General features: G+C 43.9%; 1 protein-coding gene across 1 annotated transcript in view; it reads right to left on the bottom strand.

Moving 5' to 3' along the window:
• The window catches only part of LOC144757290 (olfactory receptor 5V1-like), a 54,957-nt gene extending 38,689 nt beyond the window's left edge, over positions 1-16,268 (bottom strand). The window contains exon 1 of the mRNA XM_078646371.1: positions 16,119-16,268. Coding sequence (XP_078502497.1) covers positions 16,119-16,268 — 150 coding nt within the window. The remainder of the gene's footprint in view (positions 1-16,118) is intronic.
• Between the last annotated feature and the right edge of the window lie 5,204 nt (positions 16,269-21,472).

Genomic DNA, 21,472 nt, shown 5'->3' with positions numbered 1-21,472 from the left:
AACCCATCTGAGGCATGTGCATGTAAGAGTGATGTAACCTGTCTGAGGCATGTGCATGTAAGAGTGAGGCAACCTGTCTGAGGCATGTGCATGTAAGAGTGATGTAACCCATCTGAGGCATGTGCATGTAAGAGAGAAGCATCCTGTCTGAGGCATGTGCATGTAAGCGTGATGTAACCGGTCTGAGGCATGTGCATGTAAGAGAGAAGCAACCTATCTGAGGCATGTGCATGTAAGAGTGATGTAACCCATCTGAGGCAAGTGCATGTAAGAGTGAAGCAACCTGTCTGAGGCATGTGCATGTAAGAGTGATGTAACTCGTCTGAGGCATGTGCATGTAAGAGAGAAGCAACCTGTCTGAGGCATGTGCATGTAAGAGTGATGTAACTCGTCTGAGGCATGTGCATGTAAGAGTGATGTAACCCGTCTGAGGCATGTGCATGTAAGAGTGATGTAACCCGTCTGAGGCATGTGCATGTAAGAGTGAAGCAACCTGTCTGAGGCATGTGCATGTAAGAGTGAAGCAACCTGTCAGAGGCATGTGCATGTAAGAGTGAGGCAACCTGTCAGAGGCATGCGCATGTAAGAGTGATGTAACCCGTCTGAGGCATGCGCATGTAAGAGTGATGTAACCCATCTGAGGCATGTGCATGTAAGAGTGATGTAACCTGTCTGAGGCATGTGCATGTAAGAGTGAGGCAACCTGTCTGAGGCATGTGCATGTAAGAGTGATGTAACCCATCTGAGGCATGTGCATGTAAGAGAGAAGCATCCTGTCTGAGGCATGTGCATGTAAGCGTGATGTAACCGGTCTGAGGCATGTGCATGTAAGAGAGAAGCAACCTATCTGAGGCATGTGCATGTAAGAGTGATGTAACCCATCTGAGGCAAGTGCATGTAAGAGTGAAGCAACCTGTCTGAGGCACGTGCATGTAAAAGTGATGTAACCCGTCTGAGGCATGTGCATGTAAGAGTGATGTAACCCATCTGAGGCATGTGCATGTAAGAGTGATGTAACCTGTCTGAGGCATGTGCATGTAAGAGTGAGGCAACCTGTCTGAGGCATGTGCATGTAAGAGTGATGTAACCCATCTGAGGCATGTGCATGTAAGAGAGAAGCATCCTGTCTGAGGCATGTGCATGTAAGCGTGATGTAACCGGTCTGAGGCATGTGCATGTAAGAGAGAAGCAACCTATCTGAGGCATGTGCATGTAAGAGTGATGTAACCCATCTGAGGCAAGTGCATGTAAGAGTGAAGCAACCTGTCTGAGGCATGTGCATGTAAGAGTGATGTAACTCGTCTGAGGCATGTGCATGTAAGAGAGAAGCAACCTGTCTGAGGCATGTGCATGTAAGAGTGATGTAACTCGTCTGAGGCATGTGCATGTAAGAGTGAGGCATCCTGTCTGAGGCATGTGCATGTAAGAGTGCTGTAACCCGTCTGAGGCATGTGCATGTAAGAGTGAAGCAACCTGTCTGAGGCATGTACATGTAAGAGTGATGTAGCCGGTCTGAGGCATGTGCATGTAAGAGAGAAGAAACCTGTCTGAGGCATGTGCATGTAAGAGCGATGTAACTCGTCTGAGGCATGTGCATGTAAGAGTGAATCAACCTGTCTGAGGCATGTGCATGTAAGAGTGAGGCATCCTGTCTGAGGCATGTGCATGTAAGAGTGCTGTAACTCGTCTGAGGCATGTGCATGTAAGAGTGAAGCAACCTGTCTGAGGCATGTACATGTAAGAGTGATGTAGCCGGTCTGAGGCATGTGCATGTAAGACTGAAGCAACCTGTCTGAGGCACGTGCATGTAAGAGTGATGTAACCCGTCTGAGGCATGTGCATGTAAGAGAGAAGCAACCTGTCTGAGGCATGTGCATGTAAGCGTGATGTCACCCATCTGAGGCATGTGCATGTAAGAGAGAAGCAACCTGTCTGAGGCATGTACATGTAAGAGTGATGTCACCCATCTGAGACAAGTGCATGTAAGAGTGATGTAGCCCGTTTGAGGCATGTGCATGTGAGAGTGATGTAACTCGTCTGAGGCATGTGCATGTAGGAGTTATGTAAACCGTCTGAGGCATGTGCATGTTAGAGTGATGTAACTAGTCTGAGCCATGTGCATGTAAGAGTGATGTAGCCAGTCTGAGGCATGTGCATGTAAGAGTGATGTAACCTGTCTGAGGCATGTGCATGTAAGAGTGAGGCAACCTGTCTGAGGCATGTGCATGTAAGAGTGATGTAACCTGTCTGAGGCATGTGCATGTAAGAGTGAGGCAACCTGTCTGAGGCATGTGCATGTAAGAGTGATGTAGCCAGTCTGAGGCATGTGCATGTAAGAGTGATGTAACTCGTCTGAGGCATGTGCATGTAGGAGTTATGTAACCCGTCTGAGGCATGTGCATGTTAGAGTGATGTAACTAGTCTGAGGCATGTGCATGTAAGAGTGATGTAACCCGTCTGAGGCATGTGCATGTAAGAGTGATGTAACCCGTCTGAGGCATGTGCATGTAAGAGTGATGTAACCTGTCTGAGGCATGTGCATGTTAGAGTGATGTAACTAGTCTGAGGCATGTGCATGTAAGAGTGATGTAACCCGTCTGAGGCATGTGCATGTAAGAGTGATGTAACCCGTCTGAGGCATGTGCATGTAAGAGTGATGTAACCTGTCTGAGGCATGTGCATGTAAGAGTGATGTAGCCAGTCTGAGGCATGTGCATGTTAGAGTGATGTAACCCGCTCAGCCATGCGCATGTGAGAGTGATGTAGCCAGTCTGAGGCATGTGCATGTTAGAGTGATGTAACCCGCTCAGCCATGCGCATGTAAGAGCGATGTAACCAGTCTGCTGCCTGGTCATGGAGTTTCTTTCTACCAGAGTGGTATACTATGCTTTTTAAATAAATGAATTCATAAATTGTGTTGCAATTGAGGGGAAATGCAGGATAGTGCTTCAGATATACTCAAGAGATGATGTGTGTGCTGAAACCCATGCACACAGCTAAAGTATAACTAACTAAACACAGCAGACTGATTTTTAAAACTCAAGAGAATGGAGAAAGAACCCATACCAGAGCCTCATACCATTTGATGGCCATGCTCGGATCCTTCCAACCTGTGCTCCTCTGAAGTCAGGTGTACGAGCATGTCCTCCTCCGCTGTGTATTTCCACGAACCACACACGCTTCATTCAGTACTGGACAGTAGAGTACACTGGCAAACACCCCAATTTATACACACAGGAGGACACAACAGAAGTGAGACCCTCCCATGTGCTTTGTTGTGCACTCGAGGCAACAATTAGAGCTGGTTCCAATGGGGCTCGTTACAATTTCTAAGGCTTGTCACAATTCCCTCGAGCATGCATCAATTTAGAAGACTTGTTACAATATCCCCCTGAGATCCATCAGTTTCGAAGACGCACTATAATTCCCTCCAAGATATTTCAATCTTTAAACACAATCAACCTAGGAATGGTTTCACCTTAATAGGTCGTTTGCTCACCGTACCACTGGAATCAAGCTATACCCAGCTGATGAGCCCTCATTGGTCCTGCGTTGCTTGTGTTTTGATTCAGGGAGGGCCTGACATGTCAGATCAAGCTAAACTCTTCTCAATGGAGCTGGGTCAAGACTCATTTGCATGTGGCTGGGTCCAAACTGAAGTAACACGATGTACAAAAAACGATGGATTGGGATGCAGCTTGAGTGATTGCCAGTGGCTGAGATTAATTAAAGCATTCCATCCATCACCTTGGTTTTGTTATAAGTTTCTAAAAGTGGCATTTTCAGAATTGTGACTTAAAATCTAACTTTACCAGTAAAGAGTGTTTTAAAATACAATTCTTTAGAGACCAAACTCAAAACCCTACCTGTTCCCAATTGAACATTATCACTTATTAAATGTAATAAGGTACCCCAATGTTTTTTCTAGGGGAGAGGCAGGCCCTGCAGTAACAAAAAGCAAATGTAAGAGTTTTTCAGTACTAGAACATGTAAAAGTCAAAAGCACATGTCGAGTTTGATTTTAGATACATTGCACCCTGCCCTCTTGGCTGTTTGGGGCCTACCTTATGGATAACTTATATGTATTAAAAAGGAGGTTGAAATGGAAGTTTAAAACTGCCAGCAGGCTGCTATGGCAGACCTGGGATAAGTCTTACAAAAGCTACTTCAGTGGGTGGCTTAATGAGTGCTGCTGGCCCACTAGTAGCATATAATTTGCAGACCTTGGAAACGGTAGTGCCACTTTACTAGGGACTTACAATTAAATTAAATGCGCCAATTGGGTGGAAGTCGATGTTACCATGTTTTAAGAACATAGCACAAGCACAGGGTAGCAGTGGTAAAGTGTGCGGAGTCTTAGGCCAACAAAAACGAAGTCAGCAAAAAAAAGGAGAATGGAAGGCAAACTTTGGGGGAAAACCATGCCTAGTATGTCAGATCCAACAGTATGTATGTAGCATTTGTATATGTGAACTGAGGCAAAAGGCAGCGGAACCCTGCACATGGTCAGAGACAAGCATACATTCAACAAGTGTTGGGAGTGGATGGTTAGTGTTAGTGCATTGTGGTGTGATTTTAATTAAAGAGGTAAGCCTTCAACTTTTCCTAAATTACTCCAGCTGTCCTGATGGATGCAAGGATATTTTTCTCCCACTTCCTGGGTGAAGTGGCACCTGGTGTTATTTGAAAGTGGTGAGATGTAAAAGTTGGGTATGGCTTTTATGTAGCAAGCGTAGCTAGAAGATTAATGGACAAACGTGTGGTCCAGGGTGGGTCCTCCTCTCAAGACAAAATTGAAAAAACATTGGCAAATGGTGCACTTTAAAGCAAATTAAAATATTGAATAGGCAAGGCTTATAGAGCAGTGGGAACATATAGTCTTGAAATATTAATGACATAGCAGCCCGTCCATACGTTGTCCAGGTATCCCTGCTGTTACGCTGACTCTCCTCAGCCTCTTGAGAGTTCAGTGCGTGAGAGCGTTGCACGCGACACTGCGCGTGTGTGAAAGAGCAGCCTGTGTTTAATTTTTATCCCCGCTGGTAGGCCGACTCTCCTTAGCCCCCGCTTGAGCACCGCTGGTACACCGACTCTCCTCAGCCCCCGCCTGAGCCCCCCTGGTACGCTGACTCACCTCAGCCCCCGCCTGAGCACCGTAGCAATCTGTTATGATGTGTGGCGGCTCCATAATGCATCCAGGATTTGCGGTCCATTTCCCACGAATGCCGCGCGAATGCCTTGCCCATTGCTGTATGGCCCCGCCCCCGGCAGAACGCACACGCCCACAAGGAAGTAATGTGAAGGCTTTGTTTTTCGGAATGCCGTTTTAATGTCGGAATGCCGCACCCATCGCTGTAGGTGCTGTGGTTCCTGAGATTACCCGCCTCAAAGGTTTGGGCTCTCTCTTTATTATATTAGTATAGATTGCAAATTGGACTACTTCAACCTGGTAAAGAGTGTGCTTGCACAATGTCTTGAATTGCATGCGGCATCAACTTTGAAAGAAAACACTCTAACCAGGCTTTGGAAAGCACCCACAGCTGCTGGCTGCAATCAGTCATATGGAAATATGAGCAGGCATAAGGTAAAGTAAGGGCTACCTAAAACGGTACATGTAAAAAACATTTCTGTGAGTGCCACAGTGTGGCACCCGACCGGCATTTTGGTTTCTTTCTGAGATGTTATTACGTCCAGATATATATATAGCACAACTACTGGCAAATACCTAAAACCTGTCAGTATGATTGACTTTGTAAATGGCGGTTAGCTGTCTAAGATAAATGAGTAACAGCAATGACTTATTATAAATAATTAACATTGGAAATGTTTTAATTCCGATTTTGTGAGTCTGTGAATTAAATAATTATCTGCGCTTAATGTTTTATATTTATGTCCACATTCTCCACATATCTCGTCCATCTGCACATCTTCAACTGCCTCTCTTTCCTCTTTAGCACCCAATTTTCACTCTCCCCTGAATGCATTTCCTCACTTCATCACCCCAAACATATACTTCACTCACTCACATTTAAGAACTTTATTTCCTTTTGCTTTTGCCTTTTAAATATTTTGCCATCTGTGAACCCCCTTCACACAAATCGACACGGAATTTCATTTGCAACTGCAATACATGAGCATTGCTCTGTGTGCTCTGCAGAGAGGCCAACCCACTGACAGGCACTTGGTTTTGCCTTCAGTGTCAGCACCAGCACTCTCAATCAACGTCCCTCATAAACACCTGGCACAACTCACTGTGCAAGAGTAATGAGATGCACACAAAAAATACAGAAACACTATATGATGAATAAACTATCACTCTTGGGGAATGCAAGATTAATTAAATCATGTGAAATAAAAGAGGAACTAAATCGCTGACATGCATTACCCTAATGTTTTTAACATTCATTGTTCGTAAATCAATCCAGAGTCAAGACTCATTTGCATATGGCTGGGTTCAAACTGGAAGGGCATGGGAAGCAAAACAACAATGGATTTAGACCCAGAACTCTGTGCTGGGGTGAATGTTTTACATTGTTCAGCATTTTGTTCAGCATCCTGCCCATCAATTGTTCTTTTTACATTTGTCACCCCGAGTATGTCCAGACGTGGGTCCTATGTTCTCAATGCCACTGGAGTCAAGCTAGCCCGGCTGATTAGGGGTGTTACCTTGAAATCGGTCCCAGGAGGCTTATTTCCGGTCGAGGGAGGACGTGGCTTGGCAGTTCGAGATGGACTATTCCCATGAGGAGCAGGGTCAAGACTGATTAGCATATGGCTCGGTCCAAACTGGGGTGGTATTGTAAGAAAAATAATGATGGATTTAATCCAGATCTCTTGACTGGGATGGATTGTTGATTCATTTAGCATCCCATCCATCATTTGATGCTGCAAAACTTGTTTGCCCTAAGTGGGATGGGTATGCCCAAACGTTGGTCCCTTGCTTGCTGTGCCACTGGAATTCAAGCTAGCGTGGCTGATAAAGGGTGTACCCCGAAACTGGTCCCGGGATGCTTTTTTTGCGGTCCAGGGTGGGTCTGGCTTTGGAGATCAGGGCTAGATTGTTCCCATGGTGTGAAGGGTCAAGACTGATTTCAATATGGCTGGGTCCAAACTGGGGTGGGTTAGTGAGCAAATGAATGATGGATTTAACTCAGATCGCTAGACTGGGGGTGAATGTCTGATTCATTTAGCACTCCATCCCACATTTGATACTGCAGTGCGATATGTAGGATGTCCTCAATTGGTGACAATATGGAGTTTAGAAGGTCAATGAGCAGAGAGTTACTGAACTAAGGGTCAGTCAGGAAGTAATTTCTGTTCCTGTGCGGATGGATGATAGGAAATGAAGTCCTCTTTCCTGGCTTCTTATAGCTCTGAGCTGAGCCGAGAGCCTGCCCCTTGAGGAATGTTTTGATATCGGATGCTATAATATTCACTGCACCCTAGAATATTGTCCCATAATGCTTTGCAAGGCCTTTTGGTTGGGATGGTAATTTATTTGCCCATAACTGTGCTTGGGGTCGTCCTAGGAGGATGGGACTGCCATCAATCGTTCAGCATGATATGCTCTTTGTGTTCAAGGCATCTGCTTGGTTCTCTCCTAGGTTAATGAGGACATCAAAATCCTCACCTCTCTCACTGCTTGCTGTATTTTCATTTTTACTTTTGTCAGATGATTTTATGCATTTTAGCTTGTAATATTAGAGTTACTTGTGAGGTTTCTGTTTTATAAATTGTGGTGATACGGAATGGAGTTGCGGAGTGAGATTCACTGAGTTTTTGATCAATTCTGCAGAATTCCATGTAGTGGCACTCCACCAACTACGCCCACCCTTAGTCTCGAGGTCCTGGGGGGGAGCAGCTCTGGTTCAGTTGAAGAGGAGCTTGTTCCAGGTCATTGCTGCGATGTAGGAGAAGGATCTCCCACCTGCTCTGGTTCTGCGGATGCGTGGGGTCTCTGCCAGAGCAAGATTGGCAGAGCGGAGGTTTCTTTTGGGTACAAGGAAGGAGAATCTATTGTTGCGGTACTTGGGTTTGATGTTGTGGAGGGATTTGTAGGTGTGGGAAAGAAGTTTGAAGGTCACTTTCTACTCGACGGGGTGCCAGTGGAGGTCTTTTAGGTGTTGGGTCATTTGTTCATGCCGTGCTGTCCCGAGGATGAGTCTGGCTGCTGCGTTCTGGATGGTTTGTGTACGAGGGTTCTGTTGATTCCGGCATAGAGGGTGTTGCCGTAGTCCACTCTGCTGGTTACAGGTGTGTGGGTGATGGTCTTTCTGCAGGCGGGGGTATCCATTTGAAGGTCTTTTGGAGGATGCGAAGGCAGTTGAAGCTTGTTGAGGCGCCGGAGTTGTTCAGGCGGATCATGGTGAGGGAGGAGTCGAGGATGATGCAGAGGTTCCGTGCATGGTATGTGGGGGTGGGTGGGCTCCCTAGGGTGTAGAGCCACCTCTTATTATCCCAGGCAGAGGTAGAGGGTCCAACCATGAGGATCTCAGTTTTCTCAGAGTTGAGCTTCAGGCAGCTGCCCTTCATCCAGGCTGCGATGTCCTTCATTCCTTCTTGGAAGCTCAGTCTGGTGTCTTTTGGGTTATTTGTGAGTGAAGTTCATTGGCTGCAGAGTTGGCATCGGTCGTGTCGATCAGGGGGTTGTGAAGGAGGGTGGTGTTGAGGGTGATAAATTTCAAATTTGATCTGTTCTGGGGCCGACAAAATATACTTTGGCCAGGGTCCTCAAAATCCTTAAAAAGGCACTGTTTTCATTTTGGTTTGGTCTGCAGCACATATTGAGAATACTGGCTGAAAGCTTGGCTAGAGATTTCATGTTACTTATTTGTCTTACTTTTTACGCTGGTGGAGCATGCAAAGTTAGTACTGTGCTTAATAACATAGCATCTAAATGAACAATATTCTCAGATACTTTCAAAAAGCAATTTTACATGCTTAACAGCATATAACCAATTCACAAAAATGAACTTTTACAATGAAAACATTAGGTAATGAGAGAGCTTATGATTTTGGGGTCCCCCCTAACCTAGGGGGAGCACCAAGCAGATGCCTTGAACACAAAGAGCATAAACAAAAAGCACATTTTGTTGAACTTCAGTGGTGATCCCATCATTTTAGGACCACCCCAAGCACAGTTATTGGCAAAAAAACAATCCCAACCAAAGGCCCTGCAAAGCATTATGGGATGAGATTAGCAGTGGCAGTGAATATTATAGTATCCAATATCCAATCTAATCCAAAAATTCTTTATTTCGGCCATTTGAGACCATAAAAGATACAATAAAAGCATTTAAAACACATAAAACATACAATGTAAAATCAGAGCAAGGAAGCAAAAAACTAGTTGATTCAGTGCCTATAAGTCAGAGAAGCTGAGGACCCCTTTAACTACAACTCATTTACACAGTGTTAGAAAGTTTTCCTTTCAGTACTTTTCCCCTTATCTGCTACATGGCCATTAAATACTTGGCTACCACAAAAACAATATAGTGCAGGGTACTTGTTTTTAGAATTCTGTACAATTGTAAATGATTTCTAAAACCCAGATTCCTACACAGTGGCGCTAGCCAGTACTTTCTCGGTCTATTGTAGGCAGGGCAAAAGAACAGCACATGTAGTTCGTCCTCCTCGGTCATACATCACCCAGGACAGATTTAATCACCCAACATTGTCCATTTACTTGTGAAGACTCTAAGGGGCAGTGTACCAAACCTCCACTGAATAAAAAGTTTCCTTGCGGTAGTAGAGAATATGATATCCATAAAATCTTCAAAATAAAAAGAACTTTTGGTGGCCAGAAATTGTTCGGTGAGGGTGCCGACTTTCGGTGCACAGAGTAGGGAAGTTAGGCTTTTGTCCTTAAAAGTCTTGGTGAGCATTTTACGGGACACCCCTTGACAACCTCTTTCGGGATCATCCCACAGCTCAACCAGTCCCAATCGATGGAATTCTCGCTTGACATATGCCACCCATGGTATTCTGTCAGAATGGTTAAGGCTCAGGACATGCATAAGATCTTGCCTATAGTGGGAAAGTTCACCAGTAGAGCAAAGCCTGTGCCAGAACCTCAATGGTTTTAGGGCCAATTCATCACCTATTGAAGGGAGCCCCAGATCTAATCTCAAGGGTAACAAAGGTGTACCTTGGGGGAGAGCCAACAAGCGTCTAAGGAAGTTGTTTTCCACCTTGACTAGTTCTATCCCAGCATTGTGGCCCCACAGCTCACCTCCATAGGACGAGGCTGCTCTGGCTTGGGTTTTATACATCTCCAAGGCTGGCCTAACAGGTTTGAAAGTTGATGAGTTAGAGACCTTCAAGATTGCCCCCGCCATTTGGGATAACTTTAAACGGGATCTCGCTATCTGTGGACCCCAGGATACATTTTCATGTAAAGTTACCCCCAGATACTGGAACGTTCTAACACTTTCCAGCCTATCAGATCCCAGAGTTGGATTAGGCCTAGTTGTTGTGGTGGGATTGAATACCATGAATTTGGTTTTTTCTGCATTGATTTCGAGGCCATGCGCCCTGCAGAAGTCCCCAAACCCATCCAGTGTCCGTTGAATCCCCATCGGGGATTCGGAGAGCAGGATGGTATCATCGGCAAACATAATTACCGGAACCCTCCTGCCCGCCAACCTAGGGGCATCATTGTCCCTGACATTATCAAGATGGGATATTACACCGTTAACAAAGAGGCAAAACAGGGTCGGCGCAAGGACACAACCGTGTCTTACCCCCCTGAGAACTGGAAATTTAGATGACAACGCCCCATCCCTCCCGCACCTGACCTGGGCAAAATTCCCATCATGGAGCCTGATTATTGCCTGTAGCAGCTGTGGAGGAACACCTAGCTCGCTGAAGACCGCCCATAATTTCTTGCGGGGTACCAAGTCAAATGCGGACCTAAGGTCCACAAACACCATGTACAGACTCCCCCCCTCGATCTTCACTGTTTTCCACTAGAGAAGAACGAGGCGAAAAATCTGGTCCATGGTGGACGTGTTTTTCCTGAAGCCCGCCTGGAGCGGACTAGGGATCGAATTATCCTCCATCCAATCCAGGAGGTGGTCCAGCAGAAGACGGGCAAAAAGTTTCTGTGGTACATCTATAAGGATGATCTGCCTGTAGTTGGCCGGGAGCAGAGGGTAGCCCTTCTTAAAAATTGGTACTATCTCTGCCCCCAGCCAAGTACAGGGGATCATGCCTCCCAAAATAGCGTTAAAGATAATTAGGAAGTAGGGACCCCAGATCTCTGGATGGTGTCTAAACAAGTCTCCAGGGAGTTTATCGAGACCCGGAGACTTCCCTAATGCTAATCTCCCAATAGCATTTGAAACCTCACCCAATGTCAGTTCTAATTTTTCTTTGGGCTCAGAGGGGCTATCGAGAACTGTCTCTATGGAAATCACAGAAGTGTCTTGATACAATTTACTGAAATGTGATTCCCATACTGAGGCGGCGATGTTTGGCTCCACCACTGATTTTGGTTCCCCTGCTCCTGTGTGGACCAGAGACCAAAGTTTTTTTGAGTCCCTGGTTTCCAGTGCCAAGGATAGATCATGCCATCTATCCCAATCCCATTCTCACTTTGCATGGGCAATAGCTTCCCTGTATTTCCGTCTCAGCTCAGATACTTTGGCTTTGTCGGTACCAGACTTGATCATAGAGATCAGCTCTGTTTTTATCTTTTTACATGTAGAATTGTACCAAGCTGAGGTTGGTGTCTTCTTCTTTCTTCTCGCTGTCTCAGGGTAAAAAACCTCTCCTAGACTTCCCACTAGGTCCGCATGGATTTGAGCTAGTTTCTCATTAAAACCATTTTGTCTGCGTTTGTTGATCAATTCCTCCATTTCAATCAACTTTGGGAGTGCCAGATCATAGATCTTCGTGATGGACTCTTCTGAACTGGCTAATTTCCCCCATCTTACCCTACGTCTATTGCTGGATAAGACTAGGGGGCATATTATCAACATAGGCGATAAAATTATCGCTGCTTTTATCGGCAGAAAACTGCCGCTAAAGCCGCTTTTGCGGCAGAAAACTGCTGCTAAAGCCGCTTTTGCGGCAGTTTTCTGCCGATAAAAGCAGCGATAATTTTATCGCCTGTGTTGATAATATGCCCCTAGGTTATCTGTAACTTCAATTGGGTCAGTGGGTGGCATCCCTACTTTAAACACTGGGTGCTCCATATCCAAGCAGAGCGGATTGTGGTCGCTATCTGCTCTTTCAATTACCCTAAAGTCCAAAACCATGGACCACATACCTATATCTACAAAAATGTAGTCCAGACGCGACTCGTGGTCCTTCCTATTGAAGGTACACATTGAGGGGGTATCGGATGGAGTGCGCCCGTTACAGGCCCTCAAAGCGTAGTTCACGGTTAGAGACATAATCTGCACTGCTAGGGGGGACCATGATTTCGGGTTAGGGGATTGGCAAGGAGGAATCCCCCAATAATCATGCTCAGTTGCTAGGGCACCCTCCTTTAGACCTTTATCCAATATCAAAATAATTCTACAAAGAGCTGCAGTTCACCTAGTTGTTACTAGATGTCCCTCACGAGTCAAATGCAAAGCATTGAAGTTCTTCTTACATCAAGCTGCAGTTCCACTGGTCGTCCCTAGATGTCCCTCACGAGTCAAATGCAAAGCATTGAAGTTCTTCTTACATCAAGCTGCAGTTCCACTGGCCGTCCCTAGATGTCCCTCACGAGTCAAATGCAAAACCATTGAAACCCTTTCATCAAGCATTTGCATTTGACTCGTGAGGGACATCTAGGGACGACCAGTGGAACTGCAGCTCTTTGTAGAAGTCTTTTGATATTGTATACTATATAATATTCACTGCCCATTGCTAATCTAATCCCATAATGATTTGCAGGGCCTTTGGTTGGGATTGTTTTTTTGCCTATAAATGTGTTTGGGTTTGTCCTAAGAGGATGGTGTTAAAGCAAACAAATTCATTAATAGGGACAAGAAGAAGGGCACATACAAGGTTTCAAAGAAAGTGGCTTTATTGCCAATAAAGCTGCAGCTTGAGACAATTTGCAGGAGTGCAAAGTGATCTGCTTTTTCAGTAAGCAAGCCAGTTCTTATATACAGTTTTCAGAACCTGGATACATTAATTATTAACAATGACATCATGGTGTGACCATGCTAGAATTAGGTTCACGTGTACATTACAGTATCAAGGTGCATTTCAAAAATATGTCTACGTTCACAATTTACATTATTTGCAACACATCTGACCATGCAGCTATAGGTTAATATTTAAACTACCGCCTCCTGACTTTCAGCCTTGCCTTGGCCGGTTATCTTGAAATGTCAATGTGCAATGTTGATCTACTATCAGCAGAGGCCCGTGTTTTCTGCTTTTCCATACAAATGACGCACTTGCTATCTATGCTATCTATGCTGAGCAAACACTGCCCTTTCACTTAACCGGGCGAGGGGCAGAACAAACTTGGCACGTCCTGGGTCAGCGAGCGATTCTTAGAAAGGTCTCGCTGAACTGACTGAACTGGCTCTGTACATGGGTGAAAAGCTAGTGATTCATTAAACAACTTGGAGCTACAGCAAAATGGGCACGCACACATTCACCAGCTATTCTTTTCTGGCTTTAGCTGAATTTCAGACAACTTAATTTAACTCTCTGTGCACCAGCTGTGCATCATGGAGCAACATTTCATTATGACTAGTGGGCTTATTTTATTAGCAAGCAGGTTAAAGACAGAAATTAATATAAACTACGGTTCAATTTAATATTTTCATTCAACAAAAGGGCCAACTTATTTTTCATCTTTTACAAATCGACCCTTTGAACCTCAGTTTAAAATAATTTCATCACGCAGCATATCACAGTCTAATAATTATATTGTTCATTCTTATCAATGTCAGAAATGTCTATGTTCATTAACTCAGTAGTGGCTGTTTGCATCAGCATTCTTTCTTTTTCCTTTAATTTCCTCGCTTGGCATTTAGTCAGCTGTCCCAATAGTTGACAGCACATTGGCAGGCAATTAATTAATAGACAACAGCCTATTATTAGTAGGAAAATTGTTATGAACACCATTCCTATCTTCCAACCCCATGCGCTCAACCAACTCCAAAGTGAACCTCCTATATCCCATGTACCAGACTCCTGATGTGCTTCTACACCTATATGATGTAATCTTTTTATTGCTTCCCTGACAGTAACAGAGGAGTCAGGGACATAGGTACAGCAGGACGCCCCTATAACCGCACAGACTCCTCCCCTTTCTGCTAGCATCATGTCAAGAATCATTCTATTTTGTAATGAAACTAATCTCACAGCTTGAAGCTCTACTGTAATATTTTCAAGTACACTTGTAGTTTCGTTTATTGTTGCTTCGAGTAGTCTGGCTAATCTACGTATATCCCTTGAGTTGATAGATGGACCAATCCATGGTATTATTCCTTTAAATATATCACCAGCTATTTCTGCTGCTGTATCTCTTTGATCCGCACTCCTTCTGCCTCGCCGCGGTGCGTGTCTTTGCATGTCCCTTCGTACTTCCTTTGTGTCTTTTATCGCTATAGCAGGTAATACAAAACCTAGGTGACAACAACCACTCCAACTTGTTGGAAGCCATGTATAAGCCTTATCTCCACAAATGAAATAAATTGAGTCACCTACGTAAAGTGGAATGCTAATATTTCCGGCCGTCATTTCAAATGTCATATTGCAATTTGTACTATTGCCCACCTGATAGGTCCCGTTACTCTTAATACAAATACTCCCTATTGCGTTGTGTTTTCTTAATTTTAACTTCAAAAATGGTATATTCTTATGTGCCTCTTTTGATGGGTCTGCTATCCCAATGCTTGTATTCTGATTTGAAAAGATCGGGGTAAAGATGTCAGACAGGGGAAATGTTGCATTCTGCACTACTACCTCCGTGCAATTTCCCAGTGTCAGAATCTCTGCCAAATATTTGTTATATAATGTTCCTGCAGGCGGAGCCGTAGTTGCCCCTGCACCACCAGAGGTGCTTTTCTTTAAATTCTGTAAAACAGCTATTATCTCTATCTTTACTATTGTTACGTAAATAGCATAACAGGATGCTGCGAAAGGCAGTGGGACTTGAACCAGGGGCAAACTTTGGTCTACCGAAGCTGGGAATTGCAAACATATCCAGCAATCTCCCCTTGGTAATATTTTATTGGTATGATGCAACAAAGTCACAAAGGTATTGTGGTGCATATCTTCTCTGTGGGCTATTTCTTCAGGTGACAAAGTGTATGCAGGTATTGTAGCAGGTGTTGTTGGTGCTGGGATCAATTTTTCCATGGGATAGAACACATCTAATAGATATACAGTAATTAATGCTAGCAATAACAGACAGAATATTACCCCAGGTATACACATTTTAGACTTGTACCATTTTTTCTTCATTTTTAGAGCTGTATTTTCCCTATCCATACCTATCTATTCTTATACTTTTGTTAATTGGATGTAGAGCTATTGATGACACTATGTTGTGAATTATCACTGTGAATTTTTACTATAATATAAGCTAAACACACAAAAAGCATGAACACATATAAGGTGAGGCTGTAGTACAGAATATATTGCGAACAACTATTCGTTAATATTTCAGATGGTCTCTGAGAATTTCTTGGTACTTCTCGCCTCCCTAAGATATGCATGTAATTTTTGTAATGCACGACCCTTTGATCATATATATCAGTTGGTGGTGCAGCCACACTTACTTTCACAGGAGTGTCCACTATACCTCACCCCACAGGTAATTTTCTAAAGCTAGCTGTCTTGACGACCTGGAAAAAGTTCTTTGCTGGTTGCTGCAGCAGCACGGGTGCTCGCAGTGACAGGAGGACTCGCAAATACCTCCTGGATCAGTACATCTACTATTTACTGCAGTGGCACGGGCACTTTGCAGCGACAGGAGGACTCGCAAATACCTCCTGGATCAGTTCATCTACTCAATGCTGGACTGGCACACTTAAAAGAGCTATTACCCCTGGTGGTAGCGTGTATCCTTTTTAGTCTGAAAGTACTCTACTCAAAGCTTCTTGTAATGTTATTCTGTTTAAATCTCGCATTAATTGATATTCTAGCTGATCAAATACTTCCTGAAGGTGTATGAGTGCAATTTCGTTATCTTCTTCACTGCTATTCTCAAAGTCAAAAATTGTTGTTAAAATATCTGTTAGGATGATATCTAGTAGTAGTACTTCACCTACTTCCTGTAGAAGATCAGGTACTGGAATCACTGACATTTCATCTCCTTCTTCTTTGTAGATCTCAAATTATACCTTTTTTCCTCTTTGACTGGTTCTGGTGTTGGCGTGTGTTGCTGACCTGTGTCTTGACTGGATGCCATCTCAGTGTGTGCCCTCTTTATATGAATGGCGTGAATCCAGGATTTGTAGTTGGTGCACTTCACTGCTGTCTTTGTAGCGAGCAGCACCTGCTGCGGGCCCTTCCAGCGAGCTTGGAGGCAGTTGGACCTCTGGAATGCTTTGATGAGCACCCAGTCTCCAGGCTTGAACTTGTGCCCCTCGACCTGCAGCGGCTCTGGAAGTGCTCCCTTCACGTGCTGGTTGATAGAAGCAAGAGTACGTGTAAGTGACATGCAGTAATCATTCAACAGTTCATTCGTCATCATAGGCAGAGCATTTTTGTCTGGAACTCCCCAAGCTACCATCGGCAACCCAGTGACAATCTCGTGTGCACTGAGTTTGGTCTTGGCATCTGGTGTGCTCCTCATGCTCAACAGGGCAATAGGTAAGGCATCCATCCAGGTCAATTTTGTGTCCGCACATATTTTAGCTATTTTGGCCTTGAGCACGCCATTTTTTCTTTCCACTGCGCCAGCGGCCTCTGGATGGTAGGCACAGTGTAGCTTCTGCTGTATTCCCAAGGCTTTGCATGTCAGTTTTATTCGTTCATTACAGAAGTGACTGCCATTGTCTGAAAAACTTGTTTTTGGGACCCCAAAACGTGGGATCAGCTCCTTTATCAGGCACTTGGCTGTTGAGATGGCATCATTGCATTTTACCGGGTATGCCTCTATCCATTTTGAATACATGCACACTACCACCAGGATATACCTATACTTATTTGTAGGGGGCATCTCCACATAGTCTATTTGCAGGGCTTCAAATGGCATTGTTGGCTTCTGAAAGTGTCCCTTGGGTACTGGAGCAGTCTTACCCACATTGTACTGTGCACATACCATACATGTTTGACATATCTCCTGTGCTATCTTTCTTATGTTCTTGTTCACCCAGAATTTATCCATGCAATTTACAATCGCATCCCTGCATATATGTGCCGGGCCATGCATGGCCAAACACATAGAGTAGACCATCCTGTCTGGTAACATATATTTATCTTTGGCATCATTCATCCAACATCCTTGAACAAATGACCCGTTCTTTGACCAACCCATCTGTTCTTCTGTTGTTGCTCCTTGTTGCATTAGTCTTATACCTTCACTTGTTAGATCTAATGACTTCACTTCATCAGGTAATTCTTGGACCGTTAGTACTAGTGCTGAATTATTTCTTGCTGTCTGTTTTGCTGTAATGTCAGCAAATGCATTTCCCTGGCCTACCTTGTCTGTAACTTTCTTATGAGCACTGCATTTAACTATGGCCAATTTCTTTGGAAGTGCCAAGGAATTAAGTAATTTAGTGATCAGCACTCCATGCTGTATCTTTGTGCCTTGTGAGGTAATAAAACCTCTTTCCTTCCAGAGTCTTCCAAAGGAATGTGCCACATTAAAGGCATATTGGCTGTCTGTATATATGTTAACACACCTTCCTTCAGATAATTCACAAGCTCGTGTGAGTGCCACAATTTCTGCTGCTTGTGCAGACAACTCAGGTATCTTACAGGACTCAACTACAGTTCTATTTGTTACAACTGCATAGGCTGCTGATGTATTTCCATCCTCTGTTCTAAGGCAGGACCCATCCACCCACAGTTCTCCTTCAGCATCTGCATAGGGTGTATCAGTCATGTCAATTCTACCCTTCGTTTGTTCTTCAGTTAACAGAATACAATCATGGTCTGAATCCACTAAATCATCAGTGGGGACAGGTAACAGAGTGGCAGGGTTAAGCACATTGCATTTGTGAAGTGTCACATGTGCTGCGAATAAACAGATCTCATACTGCGTGAGCCTGGCATTTGTGAGGTGCTGCGTGCGTGTCTTATTCAGTATCATATCTACGGCATGTGGAACATAGACATCAACTTCATGTCCCATTATTATGCTTTCTGCACGTTGTAGTGCTAAGGCAGTTGCTGCAACAGAACGTATACAGGAAGGTAAAGCCTTGGCTACAGTATCCAAGGTGGCAGAGAAATATGCGCATGGTCTTTTGTGGTCACCAAACTGCTGGCATAGAACCCCAAGAGAACACCCGTCAGACTCATGAACATAGAGTAGGAAAGACTTAGAATAGTCTGGTAGGCCTAAAGCAGGAGCAGAGCAGAGAGCTTGCCGAATGGCAAGGAAGCTTTGTTCATGTTCTGGCAACCACTGAAGGGGTTCGGGAGTGTCCTTGTGGGTCAGGGCCAATAAGGGTTTTGAAATCAAGGAGAAGTTAGCAATCCAATGTCGACAATAGCTGGCCATACCTAAAAAGGCTCGCACCTGTTTTTGGGTGCGTGGCACTGGTGTCTGTAGAATCAATTTAATGCGCTTGTCATCCAATCTTCTCTGCCCTTTCGACAGGATGTGTCCTAAATAGGACACTTCCTGTTGAACAAATTGTAGTTTCTCTGGGGAAACTTTGTAACCACGTTCAGCTAGGAAATTCAACAAATTGATGGTGTCAGTTATACATTGTGGCTCAGAGTTGCTGCCAATCAGCAGGTCATCTATATACTGTATTAGCACAGAATCTGGTGATAAATTGAAAGTATCTAGTTCTCTTTTCAAGGCCTGATTGTCAATGCTTGGGCTTTCTGTGAACCCCTGGGGATCCTTTCTGAAGCAAAAGGTCCTCCCGGAGACAGAGAATGAAAACAGGTACATGCTACCCTCATCTAATGGAATTGAGAAGAAGGCATTCTTCAAATCGACCACCGAAAAATATGCCATTTCTGGTGACAATGTTGACAGTATTGAGACTACATTGGGGACGACCGGGAACTGAGGCACCACAATCTTATTAATTTCCCTGAGATCAAGAATGAATCTATAATTCTTTTCAGTAGTATTTCCATCTCCCTTTTTAAGGACTGGTAAAATAGGGCTGTTGCAAGGACTGCCTGTTATTTCTTTCACAATCCCTTCTTTGAGCAAGTCAGTTACTATATCCTGCAACCCCTTTAGGCCTTCTGGAGCTATTCTGTACTGAGGTATCCTTGGTAATTTCACATTCTGTTTAATTGTAATTGTTACAGGTGTCATGTTCATTCTTCCTGTGTCATTTTTATGTTTCGCCCAAATTCTTGAATCTATTTGATCCATTATGTGTGCTGGTATATTTTTTATTCCTATCGACAGTAAACAGTTGTCTATTTCCTCTGTCATTGGCCCATCTACTTCCAAGAATACTCCATCTGCCCTACACTTAATGGTTGCATTCATTTTCTTAAGCAAGTCTAATCCCAACAAATTAAATGCACATTTTTCTGATATTAGAAATGAATGGGTGTCCTGTAGTGGGCCTATACTGTATTTCAAGGGAGCTGAAATTGGGCTAGTTACAGGTATGTTGGTGAATCCCACTGACTTATTTATTTTTCCCGAGAGAGGAACATCTGGAAACTTTTTCTTTGTTAAGGAGGAATTGGTGGCCCCTGTATCTATTAGTAATTCCACAGGTGTACCTTCAATCTTACCCCTGACATATGGTCCAGTGGGATCTACAGGGATTACCATCCTCTGTATTAACTCTCTCGGGCCTCCCTATCGTGCATAATAGTCCCATTCCCCTTGGGGCCCTTCCTGATATATTCCATCGTAAGGGTGATGCACCTGCATTTTTGGTATTTGTTCATTATCAAAGAAATTTGTGTTGGGGGATAGTCTGTAGGGGCAGGTTGGTAGTCACGTGCTGGCTGTTGATCACCAGCTCTTCCCATGCTCCTACCCCGACCTCTTGATCTCCCCATCCCACCCCCTCTCTGTGACTGCTTGACGGGGTGTGGGCATTGAGCTCTCCAATGATCCTGACCCCCACAATTAAAGCATCCTTGTGTGTGTCTGTGTTCATTTGTGGTGGTATGCTGTGTAGGGGGAGTAGAAAATGACCTTTGTGGACCCCCACGGCCTTTTCCTCTACCCCTGCTTCTTTCTCCTCTGCCGCTATACTGGTTTGCCTGCTGAATCAAAACTTTAGTTTTTAACTCTTTTAATTTGTTATTTTTACTTTCCATCTCCTTTTTACCTAGCATTTCGTAATACTGCGCCAATTGTAAAACTTCTGTTAGCGGTTTGCATGACCAAGTAGGGTTGTACTCTAGAATCCCTTTTTTAATTGATGGTTTTAAATTATTTACAAAACAAGAGACAAGTGCACTTTGTGATGCTTCCTTTTTAGTATCTAAACCACTGGAAGACTTTCTGTATTCTAGCGAAAAACCCAGATACTGTTTCTTCAGTGTCTTGAATGCATGCATTTAATTTTGACCAGTCTATTTGTTTTCTGGGAATCAGTGTATTTACTTTAGCCATTATTTTTGCTGGTAAGACTCTAATCTCATCTGATATATCATCTCCTCCTTTCCTTGTTACTGAAGTTATATCTTCCCATTTTATTTTGAAAAGTTCATCATCTTCTCTCCTTATTTTTCCCCAAATGTCTGGTGGCAATATTATAGAAAACATTTGTTCAATGTCATCCAGTGTCAGAGTGCCAACTCTTAGTATTATTTCTGTTTGTCTGTACCATTTTTCTCTGTTTTGTCTAATGTCTGGAAACTGAAGCGCAAATCTATGTAATTCAACATTTGACCATGGTGTGTGAACTTTAATAGTGGGCTTCCCTTCCTGACTTCCTGGTACTTCTCTTAATGGCAGGGCTCTAGAAGTGGAAAGAGTACTATCTTCCTCTTCTTTACTTTTTTTCCTTTGTGTACATTTTTGTTGTAGTATCAGAAGAGTATCTATCCATTCGGCTAATATCTGGACAGCCTCTAGTATCTCTGTGCTTGATGCCCCTACATCATCTATTGCTGCTGATATTGTGTTGCTATGAGCACGGGACAACCTGTCAGGTTGGGGGTAGCTGTCTTCCTCAGGCCAATATTTGGCCCAGTCTTTAAACCAGCTGTAACTTTTTTGTCCAATTTATGCAAAGCACTTTGTTGAAGTGCAGGCGTGAAATCTGGGGGGAAGCGACATTTTGCAGTACGCCATGTAGAGGTACCATTTTTCATAACGTCCATCACCCACTCGTGTATCATATTCTGTTCTTTTTCTGATATTTTTTGTCGTAACCCTTGTCTACCAGAGTGAGAG

The sequence above is a fragment of the Lissotriton helveticus genome, chromosome 1_1 (assembly GCF_964261635.1).
Source record: "Lissotriton helveticus chromosome 1_1, aLisHel1.1, whole genome shotgun sequence".
NCBI lineage: Eukaryota > Metazoa > Chordata > Amphibia > Caudata > Salamandridae > Lissotriton > Lissotriton helveticus.
Note: the sequence above shows the minus strand (reverse complement) of the source record. Positions and strands in the feature narration are given on the sequence as shown.